Source organism: Gavia stellata, chromosome 1, assembly GCF_030936135.1.
Source record: "Gavia stellata isolate bGavSte3 chromosome 1, bGavSte3.hap2, whole genome shotgun sequence".
NCBI lineage: Eukaryota > Metazoa > Chordata > Aves > Gaviiformes > Gaviidae > Gavia > Gavia stellata.
This window is the reverse complement of record NC_082594.1, coordinates 130,570,992-130,587,220: the sequence shown is the minus strand read 5'-3', so window position 1 is coordinate 130,587,220 and position 16,229 is coordinate 130,570,992. Positions and strand designations below refer to the sequence as shown.

The window sequence follows — 16,229 nt, the reverse complement described above, 5'->3', positions numbered from 1 at the left end:
AAGTGAATTTTTTAAACAATATTCAATGAATCATTTCAATTTGTATTTGGCTTTTTAAAGAGGAAAATATCTTTAAATAAAATAATAATAATAGATTATACTTCAATACTAATGTTAGAGGCATCTTTTTGTCTGAGGAACCAAAGCACCGTGTTAAGGCAGCGAGGACCGTTCCTACTCTACCGATGAGGAAACTTGAAAGTGAAAAGAGCCCAACAAGAATCAAGTGACAAAGCCAAGAGCTGAAGTCGGTTTTCATTCCCAGTTTGAGGCTTTGTTTTGCTCTGCCTACATACTACTTTTTTTAATTGAGGCTTATTTTGTTATTTTTTAAATCAAAGGAGATGGTACAAAGCTCATGATGATACACTTTGTATTCCTTTCATAATTTGTGTTCGACAAGCACAGTGGTATAACTACTAGAAGCACATGTTCTAGATGTGAAACTGTGCCTAAAGTGGGGAAATTCTGAGAAATCTTCTCCAGGTATGATATCTAGCCTTTTTATTTCCCCCTCCACATCAAGCTGTGTGGTTCATCATTTAAAACCCCGGTATTTTAAAGCTCACGGCGCAAGGTAAGCCCCAAGCAGCAGGCCCCAGGCCACTGCTGCGTTGCCAGTGCTTTGGTGCACCACTTCTGCAGAAACCCGGGCCCGTGAGGCGTTTCCGAGAGCGCTAAAGCTCTCTGCGCGGTACGGAAGATGACTTTGGCAGGTGATGGGTGTGAAAACGAAAGCCGAGGCTCCTCCGGGCCTGGGCAGAGCGGCCACCGGAAAAGCGGAACTTCGAGCTGTTTACATAATTTTATTTTTAATTCGTCCTTATTGCTCACTGAGTACCTAACTCTGAAGCCACGCTGCCCGTATATAAAACATTCACGTTATAAAATACGTTGACCGCCTCTCCCTTGCGCCACAGCACCGATGACTCGCCGCTCCCCTGTCACCGCGATGGTCTCAGCGGCGCGGTCCGCCTCCCCCCCCGCCGCTTGCCGCGCCTTGGTACGCCCCAAGGGGCCGCGGTGCGCGCCGGGAGCTGGGCGGGCGGCGCGCGCCGCCGGTGGGTCGGTCGGTCGGCGGCGGGGTGGGGGGGGAAGGCCGTTCAGCCGCCCCGCGCTGCCGGTGGTTCTCCCTCGCCGCCCGTTATGGCCCTCAACAAGTCCATGCACGCGCGCAACCGCTACAAGGACAAACCGCCCGACTTCGCCTACTTGGCCGCCAAGTACCCCGAGTTCCAGCAGCACGTGCAGACCACCCTCACCGGCAGGCTGAGGTAGGGCTCGCGCGGCGGCCGTTGGCGGAGCGGCGGGAGGGCGCGTCGTGAGGCGGGGGGTAGGCCAGGCCGCGTCCGGGGGCTGTGGGGCGGCTCCCGCCGCCTCCCGGGCACCGCGCGTGTGTGTGTCCGGCCCCGGGGGGTGGCACCCGTAACCGCTGCTTGCACCTTTCAGCCTGAACTTCAAGGACCCTGAGGCGGTGAGAGCTCTGACGTGTACTCTGCTGAAGGAGGATTTTGGCCTTACGATTGACATCCCGGTGGAAAGGCTTATCCCCACCGTTCCCTTGAGGCTGAACTACATCCACTGGGTGGAGGATCTCATCGGTCACCGGGATGCTGACCAGCGAGTCCTTAGGCGAGGCATCGACATAGGTACTTGGAAAGGCGAATCGTTCCACTCGTTATTTACTCACTGAAACTGATAAAACTCGTTACGCATCCGTAGAGAAACACCAGGTTTGAGGAACAGAAAGATCTCACCCGTGCTCGCCACGGCGAAACGGGCCATCTGACTCCACTGGTGTTCCATTTGGCTTCTTGGTGGGTGGGATTTCTCAGCACAAACGCAGGAATGGCTGTAGCGGGCAATTATTTGGCTTTTTGTGGTCTTGAACTCTCCTGAGCGTAACTTTGTGTGGTATACAAAAATTGTGCTGCTAGTAGTGCAGGCAAAAATGCCATTCTAAAGGAATTTAAAAAAAAAAATGATGGCATTTCTTCTTAGTCTTCTAACTAGTGAATTACATTAGCAGTCTATTAATTTTGCTTTTGGATGTCTGTACAAGAGAGTATGTGAGTTGCATAGCAATATTTTCTAGTGTTCCTTTTAATAAAAACAATTCGGTGGTTTCAGGTGTATTTGAGAGATGAATGATCTGTCTTTTTTTAAACGTTGATTTCCGCCCCCCCCCCAATGCAAGTATTTTCATGAGCTAAATTGTAAAAGACTTAATTAGAAACTGAGGCAAATACTAGCAAAGCTGCCTTTTGGTTGCAGATGGTCAAAGATTGCCTGTATATTGTTGAAAACAAAAGATTTTTTTAAACTGAACTAAACAGCCAGAGATGGACGTCACATGTCTAAGAGCATTGCAGCTTGTTCAGTTTCAGTGTCTGGATTATTGGACAATATCTGGACGATATCTGGATTAAGCAGTAGCTTAATGTAAAGAGTTATTCAGTAGAGATACGAATTTATTAGATGTACACTGACACACGTAATTTGGTTTTCATTAGAAATAAAAAAAGACAATCTCTGTAGGAGCGAGGAACTATATTCCACATACAGATAATAAAATTGGCATTTGGATTCTAAATTGTTGGTGATTCTATATGAGTTATTTAGAAGATACCCACGATGGTACACTTGAATTTGTATCTTTTATTTTTGTCAATAGAATCTTCCTTTACAATTTCAAAGGCTTGTTTTTGAAGATTGTTTTGTGCTGAGAGACGCTGGAATTCCCTTTTTAACTTAAGTTTTAATGCTTGGCATTAAAATGCTGAAGTTATTGACTTCCTCAAAGCTTGGGTTCAGTAATCTCAGTTACCGTGCCAGTTTTCTCATTAATACTTTCTTGGTGTTTGCTAGCATGATTTTATTTTTTAATGGAATTTTTTAATTCCTGAAATTTACTGACTCGCATTGTTAACTGGCTTTGTGATGGATACAAGGTTTATATCATTATGTGGTGTGTGCACAGCTGCTCTCCTTTCCTAACTTTTAGACTTGTTAGCCAGCTTCTACGCATTTGATACTAGGTAGCATTTTTAAAAACAATTTCTATGAACTTCATCACTACTAAGTAGAAGCGACAGATCCTTTAAGTCCTCCAACTATTGTAAAATGTTCAATTTGAGTTTGCAGTGAGCTTTGATGTTCCAACTCTGAGAAAGCAGAAAGTCATCCAAGAGGAACGTTACAGGTGGTGGGTGTTGGTCTCTACTCCCAAGTGACCAGCGACAGGACAAGAGGAAATGGCCTCAAGTTGCGCCAGGGGAGGTTTAGGCTGGATATTAGGAAAAATTTCTTTACCGAGAGAGTGGTGAAGCATTGGAACGGGCTGCCCAGGGAGGTGGTGGAGTCACCCTCACTGGAGGTGTTCAAGGAACGTGTGGACGTGGCACTGCGGGACATGGTTTAGTGGGCATGATGGGGTTGGGTTGACGGTTGGACTTGATGATCTTACAGGTCTTTTCCAACCTTAGTGATTCTGTGATTCTGTGAAATAACTGCTTGCTTTTGCTCACCGACAGACATTGTCATTTGTGTTTCAATAAGGCACTATAACAGTAGACTCTCAGTATATCTCTGAACCCACGTTTTGTGGTGGTGAGATATTTTTCCCTTTTCTTGTATCCATTCATTTATTTCTAAATCTGACTGTCATTGGTAATTGGATCACCTAGATATGCCGTAATTATGAGCAGGAATAATTTTGTGCTAGCATATATTTCTCTTTGTTACCAAGTTTTTATCTGTCTGGCTATCTTTTTAGATATCTTGTTTGGCACCCCTGTTTCTGTGATCATTTTGGGAGAAACAGTCTGATGAAACAGAAATGTTGGTTTGGGGTTTTTTGTGGTTGCTGTATGCATCAAAGTAAATTATTTGTGGTAGATAATAGAAAAATGCAGAAGAAAAATGTATTTGTGATAGTGAGGTTTTTTTTTGGTAAAAACAGAATATGTTTGACTTTCACTATATAAAGTAGTCACTGTCATATAGAAAAAAAAAGCTTAAAAAAAAGTTGATCACTTATTAGAAAATTTATTCCAGGTTATGAAATTCTTTATTTTGTTAAAAGTGCATCTTTGACAATGCTGTATTTCAGATTAAGAAGATAAAGTTCGCTAAAGAACTTTAGAGTAGTAGATGATCAGTAATCAATGTTTTCTTGATATTAGTTCTTTTTGTTGTTAAAAAGTACATAGTTAACAGCCACGCTGCATATTACACCAGAGGCTCGCTTTGCCTTTCTCATGGCTTTTCACTTCTGCAGGGACGGGAGCATCTTGCATATACCCATTACTTGGAGCAACTTTGAATGGCTGGTATTTTCTTGCAACGGAAGTGGATGATATGTGCTTCAATTATGCCAAGAAGAATGTGGAGCAGAATAACTTGGCTGATCTTATAAAAGGTATGATGTAATAACATATTAGTAGCATACAAATGTTGTGACCTATTTTTGCCATGTTCAGTGGCATAACAGAATCTGTGTTCCTGCCAAATACATGCTCAGTTGTTTTTACTGAAGCAGAATGTTTACTAAGGTCCGTGTATGCTTAAGCCAGAAAGTCACAGCTTGTCTAGAATGGGATGTGTGGATAGAGAACTGTTCTTCCTTATGAAAATCTGAAAGTTAAACTTCACCCTGGGGTGTTTTTCTCTCTCCATATTCTTTGTCTGTTACTGAAGTATTTCTTAGAGTTCATGCTGTTTCTGCTGCTAGGAGACCTGGAGCGCTCCCCTCAATAATTTTCATGACACTGCCTACCATGTAGGTAGTACATATAGGTGTACTATATGGTATATAGTGAATACACTCTCTGCACAAGATACCTACTATATACCATACAGTACACCTATATGTAGTGCCTACCATGTAGGTACCCAGAGAGTATCTCTCTGCACAAGGTATCTTGTGCAGAGAGAGTCCTTTGTCATCATTTCTGAATGAGGTCCTAACAACGCCCGTGGTGGTAGTAGCAGTATGCCAGACTTGGTCTGTGGATGAGCTTGGAAAATTTTCCGTAGGAACTCAGTATACTAAGAAGCAGGTCCATTATTCAGCTCTGAAATAAAAACTTTAGTTCTGCTGGAATTTGGAAGCATCCCTTTTACCAAAATGTTGTCGTCTTGGTCCATCCTCCATGTCAATCTTGAAGATCCAGGACTTGATGTGGGGAACAATGACATTTTTCTGTAGCTGCTGCCATCGTAGGATTTTTAGTGGTGTGGTGGTGTTTCGCTATGCTGGAAAAACCTCTGGCAGAGGAAAATGCCTCATGTGAAGCTGTCGTGCCGATGGTGATAAGCTGGAGTAAATATCTGATTGCTGGTGGGCAGAGCCACGGGCAGGGGAGTACCACTGGTGGTACTTGTAGCCAGATGCTGCCTGGGAATGATCCACCCTGCCACTTTTTAACTTCTGGACCTGAACTGTTTAGCTAGAGCTGAGTATACTACTGTAGCTAGTAACTTGTTTAGCAAGGCCTTTTGGAGTCGTATTAGAAATCTTTCTATACCTCTGTTTTTGTTTTTTGGGTTTTTTTTTTGTTTTTTTAAAAATACGATTTTTGTCATGTTCTAAGAGTCTGTCTTGAAATCTGTGCCAAATAGCTTCGTTTGGAGATGACATTGGAATATAGCCTTTGTTGTTCTAACTTCAGTGAAAAAAAAAATAATTCAGTGATAGTAAAACCAGCAGTAATCAGGCAGTGGTTTACTAATTGCATCATAGCTTCTTTCTTCCCAGAGGAAAAATAAGTAACGTTTTTGGCTGAAAGTGAAATACTGTTTGCAGTAACTTTCCTCCAAAGGGGATCTCTCCTATATGTGCAAACAGAAACTGATAAACCTGGAGATTGATTGTAAATGCTAAAAAAATTACATGGTGTTCCGAGTTGTGCATCTGTTTTACTGGAATGGGATGATGGCCGGAATTTGTCTGCTGATACTTTAAAAAGAAAAATAAATTAAAAAAAAAAATCAGTACCCTGTATGTAATGTTAAGAGATTTTCAACAACTTGGACTCTGGAAGTTTTCAAACTGCTTACGAGGTAATTTAGGATTGCTCTGTGATGTGATTATTACATTGTTTGCTTCCTGTTTGTTTTATTTGCTTTCTTATTTCTAAATAAAATCCCATACTGTCAATTAAATAGCTTGCTATGTAGGTGAAATGTGGTTTAGCAGTGCTGTGTCGTTTTAACAAGTTCTTTGATGTCATCTTCTAAGTAACTTCACAGTAATTTTAGGAAGTATGTACAACAGACCATGTGTTACTGCTCAGATTGACATAATCTTTTTACAGAGTTCTGCTCACCTTAGCCCTATTGTCTGCTTTCTCTACTGTAAAAACTAATTCCATGGGTTTTTTTGGTTTGTTGTTTTTTTTTTTTCCTTTACCCTTCTCCATAAAATTGAAAAGGGTATTGCTAACAAGAAAGGCCGTGAAATACTCTGATAAAACTGTGGGCTGGATATTTCAGAGCACTTATATAAGTAAATATCTCCTCTGTGTGCAACAGCAACTGCTGTGTGACACCTCAGTGCCAAAAGTATGTGCAGCTTCTAAAGACATTTAGTGATTTCCTGGAAAACTGTAACCTGCAAACCATCGGTCCAACGGATGTAATGCCTGGCTGAAGAACTTTTGGCTTTGACTGTGATGTGTAACTGTAATTAGTAATTTGTATTTAGTAATCTCTGATTAGTAATTACTAATTTTATTAGTTCACCATTTTTAATGTTATAAGGGGAGCAGGGGAACAGACATCTACAGAGATAAGAAAGCATCACACTTTAATGTCAGCAATTTTTAATGTGAACAACTTAATATAAGGAGAAATGCTAAGTGTTTAATTTAGAAATTTAGATTATAAAACAGGGAATAATGTGCTAATAAATTTTTAGAATGTACTATCCTTCTATTCTCATAGGATTTAAAGTTTGTTTATCTCTTGACTATATATTTCTGTACTCAGAAATGCTTGTGACTTACAGAACTGCAGCTTTAAAGTTAGTGGGCGTTCTAGGTGTTATTCTTGCTATATATAACCTGAACTTCGGTAATTGCCTGCTACCCTAACAATTTTGAATTCTTAGGATGATCATAAACTGTAGTAGTAAATGTTAGGAAGAGAGGCATGCCTTCTGCCTCCATTCTGAATATCTTCATTCTACGTGCATTATCGGTGAGTTGCAGGACTGGTAAAGTCTGCAAGAAGTCCTGCTTGTAGTAATCTTCATACATGCTTTAACTGGACTTCATCCATATTTAAATTCCTGCTCCTTGGGCTGGAATTCCTGTGGTCTTCATAAGACGTGTGACAGGAGTTGACCACAATTTCCAAAGGAATTACATAGCCTTTTGGGAAAGGCAGTGGAGATCTACATCAGATGCTTGCCTTCATCCTTGTGATGGGTAATAATAAGTTGGCGGACCGTAGTAAGCAGAAGGTTTGTCCAGAAAGGAACTCTAATCTTTTTCTTCCATTGTGATTTTTCTAAATCATGTAAGACTACAGTTCCTGTGCAGGATGCATAGTAATTCTGGTTTATTGTAAGATTAGATTTAAAGCTGATCTTGGAGCTGTGTAACCTCAGTGAAGATAGCTTAATTTTAGTCGTTCTCTTTCTTAGCTTTACACTCTAGAAACACCAAAGAGTACATTTTCTCGAGTACAATGCTAGAATTCCCTATCTTAAAAAAATTTGTTTAGACTGGGATTTCTTTTATCTGTGAGGAGCCTGTGGGGTGATTAACTGACGCTTGTGTTAATTTTTGGAAGGGCTTAAAGTGAATTTGTAGTTGCATCAGGGAACTCAGCATAACTCAAGCAATTCCTATTGTTTTAAACAGACTCATGTAATTCCAGTACTGTGTATAAACATATAAACTGTTTGTATGCTAATCCTTAACCTGAAGTCTTTATTTGCATGCTGGTATTTGTTACTTTTTTTTTGTAGAAGGTATTGTTTAGAAAGTGCAGTTTTTATACAATATACTGTTTCAAGAAACACTGAAACATAAATGGCACGCTGGATAAAATATGAAGTTCCTTACTGACTAAATTCCTGTTTTCTGGTAGTGGTTAAGGTACCACAGAAGACTCTACTAATGGATGCGCTGAAAGAAGAATCTGAGATCGTTTATGATTTCTGCATGTGCAACCCCCCCTTTTTTGCCAACCAATTGGAAGCGAAGGTAAGCTAACAAACTAAATGTTGCCTGTACTTCAGTGGTCAGTGAGTGGGAGGGTAGCAACAATTTCACCTCTTCCCTTGCAGAAGGTTGAGTGGAAAATCCCAAATCATTACGAAATTAGCATTTAAGTCTTCTCCCTCCCCCACCCCTGGCCCCAAAGCAATTTTGAAAAACTTAACTGTTACCCTTCGTAAAGTGGAGGATGACCTGTAGAATTTTTTCACAAGTTCTTACTGTCTTAGGGAATTAGTTTGGAAATTAGACAGCTAGTAAATCTGAAATCAAGTGCCCGTTGCAAAACAGCGGTACAGAGGAATTAGTTTCTGGCATCATGCCTGTCTGTATTTTTCATTTCCTTAGTGATTTAGGCAAAATCATACAGCTCAGAGCGGTTCTTGCAATAACCACTGAATATAGTCAGAAACTTAAATCTTTATTCTGTTGCCCTATGTTACAGAGTTAAGTGTTGAAATTTAACGCTATAGATTGTAACTGTGTAGATGCATGTAACCAGCATGTCTTACATGTATCAGAACCACATACTTCATATTAGCAGGATACTGATGTGTGACAGGTAACTTACCTAAGTGAGATTGCAGGGAATTCACTCAGTTATGCTTATTTTGAACATATCTTTGTCTATTATCCATGGTTCTGATGGGGGGAGGATAACTAGAGATGGTGACACTTGCTACCCACTAAAGGTTCAGGCAGGAAGCAGTGTACAAAGCAGCCTAAGATTTCATTAAATGTTCATCTCAAATGTTCTTTTTTTATCCAGGGAGTAAATTCTCGAAATCCACGGCGTCCCCCTCCCAGTTCTGTAAACACAGGAGGGATCACAGAGATCATGGCTGAGGGGGGAGAACTAGAATTTGTCAAAAGAATCATTCATGATAGTCTACAACTTAAAAAGAGGTTACGGTAAGTGCTTTGTCCAGTTAAAATAACCCTACCTTTAATCTGCTTCTGTGGCGGAAATCATGTGAAAATGGTATTTTAAGTAAGGGATGTAGCTGTGGTCCAGCAGTATCTGTTTGGTTTGTTTAATGATGCATACCCATCAGTAATTAATGTCAGTTTATGTAAAACTAATTGTTCCTGAGCATCAATTACAACTCATCATTGGAGGTATTTAAAGGCAGAAGGCAAAAAAAGCCTATACCAGTGACACTTGTAGCTTGCAGCTAAATTAGCACACATAACTTGCTAAAGACAGTCCGTGCTGATTCTTAAGGGCATCTGGAGTGGAAGGATTTATGACATTACCTAATTATCTGTTTTAGGTAGTTTCTATCTTTTCCTGGCTGAATTTTGGTAACTTGCAGCTTTGCCTACTAAAGGGCACTGTTGTACTGAATGCTATCTTGGGTGAACATAAGCTGCAACAAAAAACATAGCGAGACCTTCTTTTGAACATGATAAAGCGATGGCACATCTTCAGTTCTTGGACTATCAGGCTTCCCCTCCCCCAGTGCTGTGGACTATTCTTCTAGCTCTTCTGGAAGATTCCTTCAGTGGGCTTTTTTTAATCCTAAAATATAGCTGCCAAAATTTTATGTGTGTATTACCACAGCTTCATCAGTGCTCTAAGTAAAAGAAATACAGCCTGCCTTTTATACGTTCAAGAGTGTTTTCTTTTTGTTTTGTTTAGACCCTTCTAGGCAGAGCATTGCATTAGAATCTCATCTTCACCCATCTAATACCAAAATTTTTCTTTAGAATGTTTGTTTTCTAGTAATGGGCCCGAAAAAATGAAGAATATATTCAGTTTTTGGAAAAATAAGACAAAGCAAAACAGCATTTGGCTCTGTTAGAAGTGCTTCTGTCTTGTAGTGCTTTGAAGAAAAAAAGCGTTGAGAAGGTTTGCAGGGGTAGCAATTTCATAAACGTTGAAATGTCTTTTTTTTCTGTTTTTATTTAATGTTCTTCCTTTCTCTGTCACCCCCCCAAATCTTATAAAAAGGGGATAGATAGTATGGGAATGTGATAAAAATGGAGGTTTTGATGTTCAGAAGTGATTACAACCCAGAAGAATTAAACTTTTGAGAATTTTAGCAGTCTTTTTTGTGCCAGCCAGGACACTGAAAAATGACTGGTAGTCCTGTCAAAGTTTGTAGGTAGAATGTTATTTAGGCTACTTGATATAGGCAAGCTTTTAGGTGTGTGTGTTCTGATTCATATTTAAATTAAAAGCAGTGATTTTTCAAAACTAAATATAAGCTGAAACAGTCGTTCTGAATTTATTCAGTGATACAGTGGGTGAGGGGAGGCAGGTCAGAGCGGAAGTGATGGTATATATGTATATATTTCAAATGTTCTTCCACTTACATCTGGATGTTTTTATCCTTTGTACATGTTCTTTCTGATATGTAGTGGTTTTGTTCCACCAGTGTAATTTCCACAGGAGCATGTGGTGTACTTTGTAAAATACTATGATCTGTAAAGCACATGTATATAGTTGAGGACTTAATTGGTTTTGTAAGGTAGGGGCAGGGGATGTGTCTGTGATGACTTCTGGAAATGCAGTAGCAACATGGATTCTGGTTCCACATGATGTGCATAGATCTAGGGGAAACTTGCTTTTGATAAATTGATGTTTGGCGACCTTGAAAGGAGTGGTAAACGTAGTAGAGAACTGACTGATGTTACTCTCAAGGCAAGAAGTCTTTGCCTTGAAAAATTCCACATTCCTTTGATGTGGAATTATGAGGAATGCATCATTTCTGTATTGCTCCTCTTGGCAGCACCACTCCTCTAGGAAAGAGGAGGGTATCTCTTGATCTGATGAATTGATAGCGTAAGGCATAGAACATACCCACATGCTAACTGTGTATCGTATTTAGGAAAAATAAGCTCTGTGTGTTTGGGGGGTAGGAATGGTTCAGTTCATGTTTTTGAATAAACTGCCTTGGAGAATCTGTTACAGAAAGAACAGTTTACTTAAAATACTGTTTCCTATTTTGTTAGAGATAAGATCTGGCAACTCTACCAAAGGGCACGAATAATGATCTGTTAGTAGATAGAGACTCCCTTGGGCCAGGAGATGATCCTAACTTAACTTACCCCCATCCCCACTTCAGTAAGGAGTCGCAGGTTCAGTATTTTATAATTTTGGGAAAGATGTGTGGTTTAGTTTTGCTAGAAATTTTGGGTTTTAATTTAAGTATTGCTGCGTGAAATTCTGTGCATTGCATTATGCAGGAAGTCAATTTAAATAATTGTCCCTTAATACCACTGTTAATACCTTTTTTTTTAGTGTACAGTAGATTTAATTTGTATATGTGAGCAGTCTGGAAGTGCTTGCCTTCAGCTTAGATGCATAATCTTGAGGAAACTGTCCCTCGATAACCGGGTACTCCAATTTTCATGATTTAATATGTTATATTATGAATAACCTTTTTGGGTCCAGTCATCAAAAAAGTATGGAAGAGAGGGTTGTAGAGCTCAGATGGTAATTTAGATGAAGAACAGAGGTGTAATGTTTGGAGATATCGAAGATGTGGAGCTGGGTGGAAGGATAAGCTCCACCATAAGTGGGAAAATAAATTTCCTTTTTTTTTCCCTGTTGGTTTCCTCATGAAATAGGGGTTAGGTGATGGAAACCTGGGTAATGAGTTACGAATGAGCAGAAGTGGTAGTCAGTCAGTCTGCTTCTGAGACACAAATGCTTGTCAATAGTTGAATATTCCTTTTTATTCTGATTCATTCTCCAAAGAAGATGGAATAATTGAAAAAAAATTATTGTAAGGGGTAACATCCTCCATATAACTAAAGTCACTCTTTGAAACAGGATTCTTGACTGTTCAGGCACTGTTTCAATAATAAACTTACTGTATTTCCTAAAACCTCAAAAATACTCCCCTGTCCAGTCTGTCTTTGGGCCTTCTGTTCCGATTCATGTTGTACTACGTCCTAGTCTCTGTTTAAGAGTGTGATCATTTTGTTATTTTGTTTTTAAATCCCCTATTGTTCTTGCAGGTTTCTGATCCAAGTAGTTCTTTCTGGTAGTTGCCATTTTCGGTTGATCTGCATTTGTAAAATTCTTTGTTAATGTGTTTGCAGATGGTACAGTTGCATGTTGGGGAAGAAATGCAGTTTAGCACCGTTGAAAGAGGAACTTCGAATCCAGGGTGTGAGTTTGTATATAGTCCATATATATCCTGTATATGTTCTATACAATATATACTATGTTCCCAATTCCTTATTAGAGAAGTACTCAAAGCAGTTGAGATTTAATTATTGTAGATTGAAAGCTGATAGATAAGTAGCACATATTGTCTCCAGATTTTTGTCTCTATCACATGTAGAAGCATGTCTTTGTCCATTCCAGAACATACAGAGTTTCTGCTTTAAAATAGCCTTAACAGGGCTGTTGTAAAAACAAATTCTAGCTCTCTTTCCTCGTAGCTAACATGAAATCTAGAAATTTGGTTGATAAAAGAAATTGTAATGTTATTTAATTGGCAGAATTGTTTAGTTTGCGTTCAATTCTGGCACCAAGTAAAATCGAACCTTGTGCTGCTATTCTCATGCAAGAAGGCTGCGCCAAGGACTTTTTTATGGTTTTCTGGACGAAGCGTAGTCTTCTCTAATTTCCATACAAAGAAAGTGATTGTGAGAGCTGTCCTTGCATATGGTGGAGGGTGGAAGGAAAGAGAATGCATGGTGAAAACAATTCCCAGAAAGATGAACTACAGACCATAGGGAGTCCTTAAACTCAGTGCCAAAAGCAGATGCTGAGCTAGGCACCAGATTTCAAGTATCTGACTTTATTCCCTATCGTTGAACTGTTGCACCTCAGTCTTAGTGAAGTGAGATAAATCCTTGCAAACCTTGCATAGAAAAGCTGAGGTTTCCTTTTGTATTTTTAATTGAAATTGCCAATTTCATTTTGTCCAGGTTTGTAATCTTTGTTGTAATAGAGCTGGGAATGTGTTCATTGTAACCAAGGGCAGGCTGTGTTGTGATTCAGGTTAGGATACAGCATAAAAGTTCCAAAAAAGTCCACTCATGGTTCAAACTGTCTTGATATTTGCTGTATTTATTGGAAATTTTGATAGAATTAGGAATCCAAAGGCAGGAAAAGTTCTAGGGTAGAGACACCTTTTCCTCTCTCTTTTTGAAGGCATTTCTCAAAAGTAACAGATTTTATTTTTTTTTTTTCCTTCCCTGTGCGGACCTGGGGCTTATGCTCTGGAGCTGATGATAATTCGGAGTGAGGTGGGATGGTTGATATTTATCCTTGCTAGTATTTAGCACATTCTCCACACCATACGTAAATGCCTTACGGCATCATTGTGTGGAAAAACTAGACAACACTAACATCTGAGTTTTAGATTTAAAGGCAGTGTAAGTTCAGACTTGATTTTTTTAGGCAAAGATAGAGAAGTGTTTCTGGGCACATTTCTGTCATCTGCAGACAGGTGAGTGGCTTGGCTTCCCAGCCCTTTGTTGCCTTTGTTCCGTGCTCCTTTGCTACAGCAGTGGGTTCAGTATTCAAATGTGGAACAGGAGCAGGTTCTGAACGAGGAGAAGGGGTGTGCTTTTTGCAGAATCAGAATGCAGATGTGTGCTGTAGGTGTGCTGGGTTGCTGCACAAAAAGGGTCTTGTTGTGTATTGCTGAACTTGAAGCTCTGAAAGGGCGCGGACATGGCAGGGCAGAGATGGGAAATCCTGGGCACGGGTACCAGGCTTGGCACTGACCAGTTTCAGGTGGCCCTGACATCCATGAGCCATGTCAGAAAGAATCTCCATTTCTGTCATGAGAAAATAACTCTATGCTAACTTTGTAATTTTTTAAAATTTGAAAATATGTGCAGTAAACCAATGTTGATTATTAATATGAAATGAAACTTTGCATTGCTTCTTTGCATAGGTTCCTAAAGTTACTCATACTGAATTCTGTCAAGGACGCACCATGAGATGGGCACTGGCATGGAGTTTCTATGATGATGTACAAGTACCTGTAAGTAGCTTGGTTTTGGTTTGCTTGTGATTGTCTGTGCCTCTTATTTGAGGAAGGGCCTAATGATCTGTAACTGCTGTGAAACAAACTGTTCTCCTTCAGATGGGAACGTTGGATGTGCTGGGCTGTATGGACAGTGGGATTTCTTGACTGGCTGCCAGTCTGTTAGCATTTATTACATGTGATTCATAAATGACCTGTTTAGGGAGGGGAAAAAGAAGCCTGTGTAGGAACTTCCTGTGGGTTTCAATGAAAGTAAGGGTTGCTTGTAGCATACTTCAAATAGCAATTTAGTAGTGTTAAAAATATGCTAAGTTTGAGCCTAGATTTGAACTTTAAGCTTCACTCTGAGAACTTGGTTTTAATTTATCGTATAGATTCTGTTACCAAATAGATATGAACATGTCTAGCTCAGACATGCCTACATGAATGTAAGTGGAGCTTGTTCACCTTAAATAATGTGAGCCAGTTGCTTTTTTGGATCCATTTGTACATAAACTGTACGATAGGTGTAGACAATAACCAACCTTATAGAAGATGCAAGTAAACGTTCAGTGAACTTGGATCAAAATGTGCATATTAACACTTGACCTCTATTCCCAAGAGCAGCTGCAATTTCTCAGCTCACAGAGCACTAATAGTTTGAAGGAACCAATGAGGCTTTTTGCCTAATGTCTGACTATAAACTCCCTCTCTCCATCAGGCTAGCATAAAGTGCATGACCCTGTTAGCTCTTTTTAATCTAAAACTCTTTCAAGTGAAACACAGGCCATGTCAATGACTGTTGAGTGGCTTACTCTTAATCCCCATGTCTTCTGAGTACAAAAGTCATCCCACTAATACTGCATAGCTTTGTGATGATTTTTTTTTTCTTTCTTCTTCTAGTCACCTCCCTCTAAAAGAAGAAAATTAGAAAAACCCCGAAAACCAATTACATTTATGGTCTTGGCTTCTACAGTCAAAGAGTTATCCGTTAAAGCTGCAGCTATGGGCTGGGATGCTGTGGAAGCTATTGCTGTGGTTAGAGCCTGGGTAGAGAAGATTCTCACTGATCTGAAGGTACAGTATTAAGTATTATATGTTAAAACAACATCCTACTTGAAAGCGTAACTGTGAGAGGGTAGTGTGAAGTTCTGATGTTTTCTGCAATAGGTTCAGCACAAACGTGTTCCCTGTGGAAAAGATGAAGTTAGCCTGTTTGTGACTGCCATTGAAAACTCCTGGATTCATTTGAGAAGAAAGAAACGAGAGAGAATAAGGCAATTACGAGAACTTCCTCGAGCTTCTGAAGATACTCTGCAAGCAATGGAAGAGGAGAAAACTAGCCATAAGAGTGTGAGCAACAATTCGGACTGTGAAAACCCCAAGACTGAAGACTCTGAAACGGGGTTTATGGCACCTGATGAGGATGTCCACTTGACCGCAGGTGACGAGCCAACGGAAGGATCTGCTGCCAAAGAAGAACACAGTGAGCACGTGGAGGAGGAGGAGACAGAAGCAAAGCAGGCAGAAACATCACTTGGCAAAGGTTCCAGTAATGCAGAGGAGGAACCTTGCCCTTCAGCAGAAACTAGCAGTCTGACAGTTGAAAAAGAACACAGTCCCAAAGAAACTAGTAGATGTTTTCTCTTTAAGTGTTTAATGAATGTGAAGAAAGAAGGAAATGATGTATTAGTAGAAATGCACTGGGTTGAAGGACAGAACAGAGACTTGATGAACCAGCTGTGCACGTACTTACGGAACCAAATTCTTCGACTGGTTGCTAGTTAGCCCTTTTTCCTACTTTGGTAAAGTAAGTCAGTCCTCAAATTTTGTAAACTATTTTTAATGGATTAAAATTTTCTGTTAGCAAAACCTTATTTTTTCTCCTTAAAAAAATGAGTAAAATAGAGATTAAAGTCCCCTTTAATATTTTAAATAGCTGTTTCAAAGCTGCAAGGAGTACATGAAGTGCACTTCATTGGACATAAAGTGATGGGAAAGTATTAGATTTTGTGCTGCAGCTGTAAAACTATGTGTAACAGTGAAACACGTCTATGCTGTGAGC

The 16,229-nt window shown here is 39.9% G+C and overlaps 1 protein-coding gene across 1 annotated transcript; it reads left to right on the top strand.

The window, feature by feature from the left end:
* Nucleotides 1-1,107: 1,107 nt before the first annotated feature.
* METTL16 (methyltransferase 16, RNA N6-adenosine) lies at nucleotides 1,108-16,034 on the top strand. The gene is made up of 9 exons (XM_059820692.1): nucleotides 1,108-1,274; nucleotides 1,450-1,649; nucleotides 4,280-4,420; nucleotides 8,098-8,213; nucleotides 8,995-9,137; nucleotides 12,279-12,348; nucleotides 14,093-14,182; nucleotides 15,068-15,241; nucleotides 15,335-16,034. The coding sequence occupies exons 1-9, from the start codon at nucleotides 1,147-1,149 to the stop codon at nucleotides 15,950-15,952; spliced, it is 1,680 nt and encodes a 559-aa protein (XP_059676675.1). The 5' UTR covers nucleotides 1,108-1,146; the 3' UTR covers nucleotides 15,953-16,034.
* The last annotated feature ends 195 nt before the right edge of the window (nucleotides 16,035-16,229 follow it).

Excerpts from the sequence above, each read along its gene's own strand:
- METTL16 (XM_059820692.1), top strand. The coding sequence starts at position 1,147 with ATGGCCCTCAACAAGTCCATGCACGCGCGCAACCGCTACAAGGACAAA. Across the intron at positions 1,650-4,279 it reads TAGGCGAGGCATCGACATAG|GGACGGGAGCATCTTGCATA; the intron begins GTACTTGGAAAG and ends TCACTTCTGCAG. Across the intron at positions 9,138-12,278 it reads CAACTTAAAAAGAGGTTACG|ATGGTACAGTTGCATGTTGG; the intron begins GTAAGTGCTTTG and ends ATGTGTTTGCAG.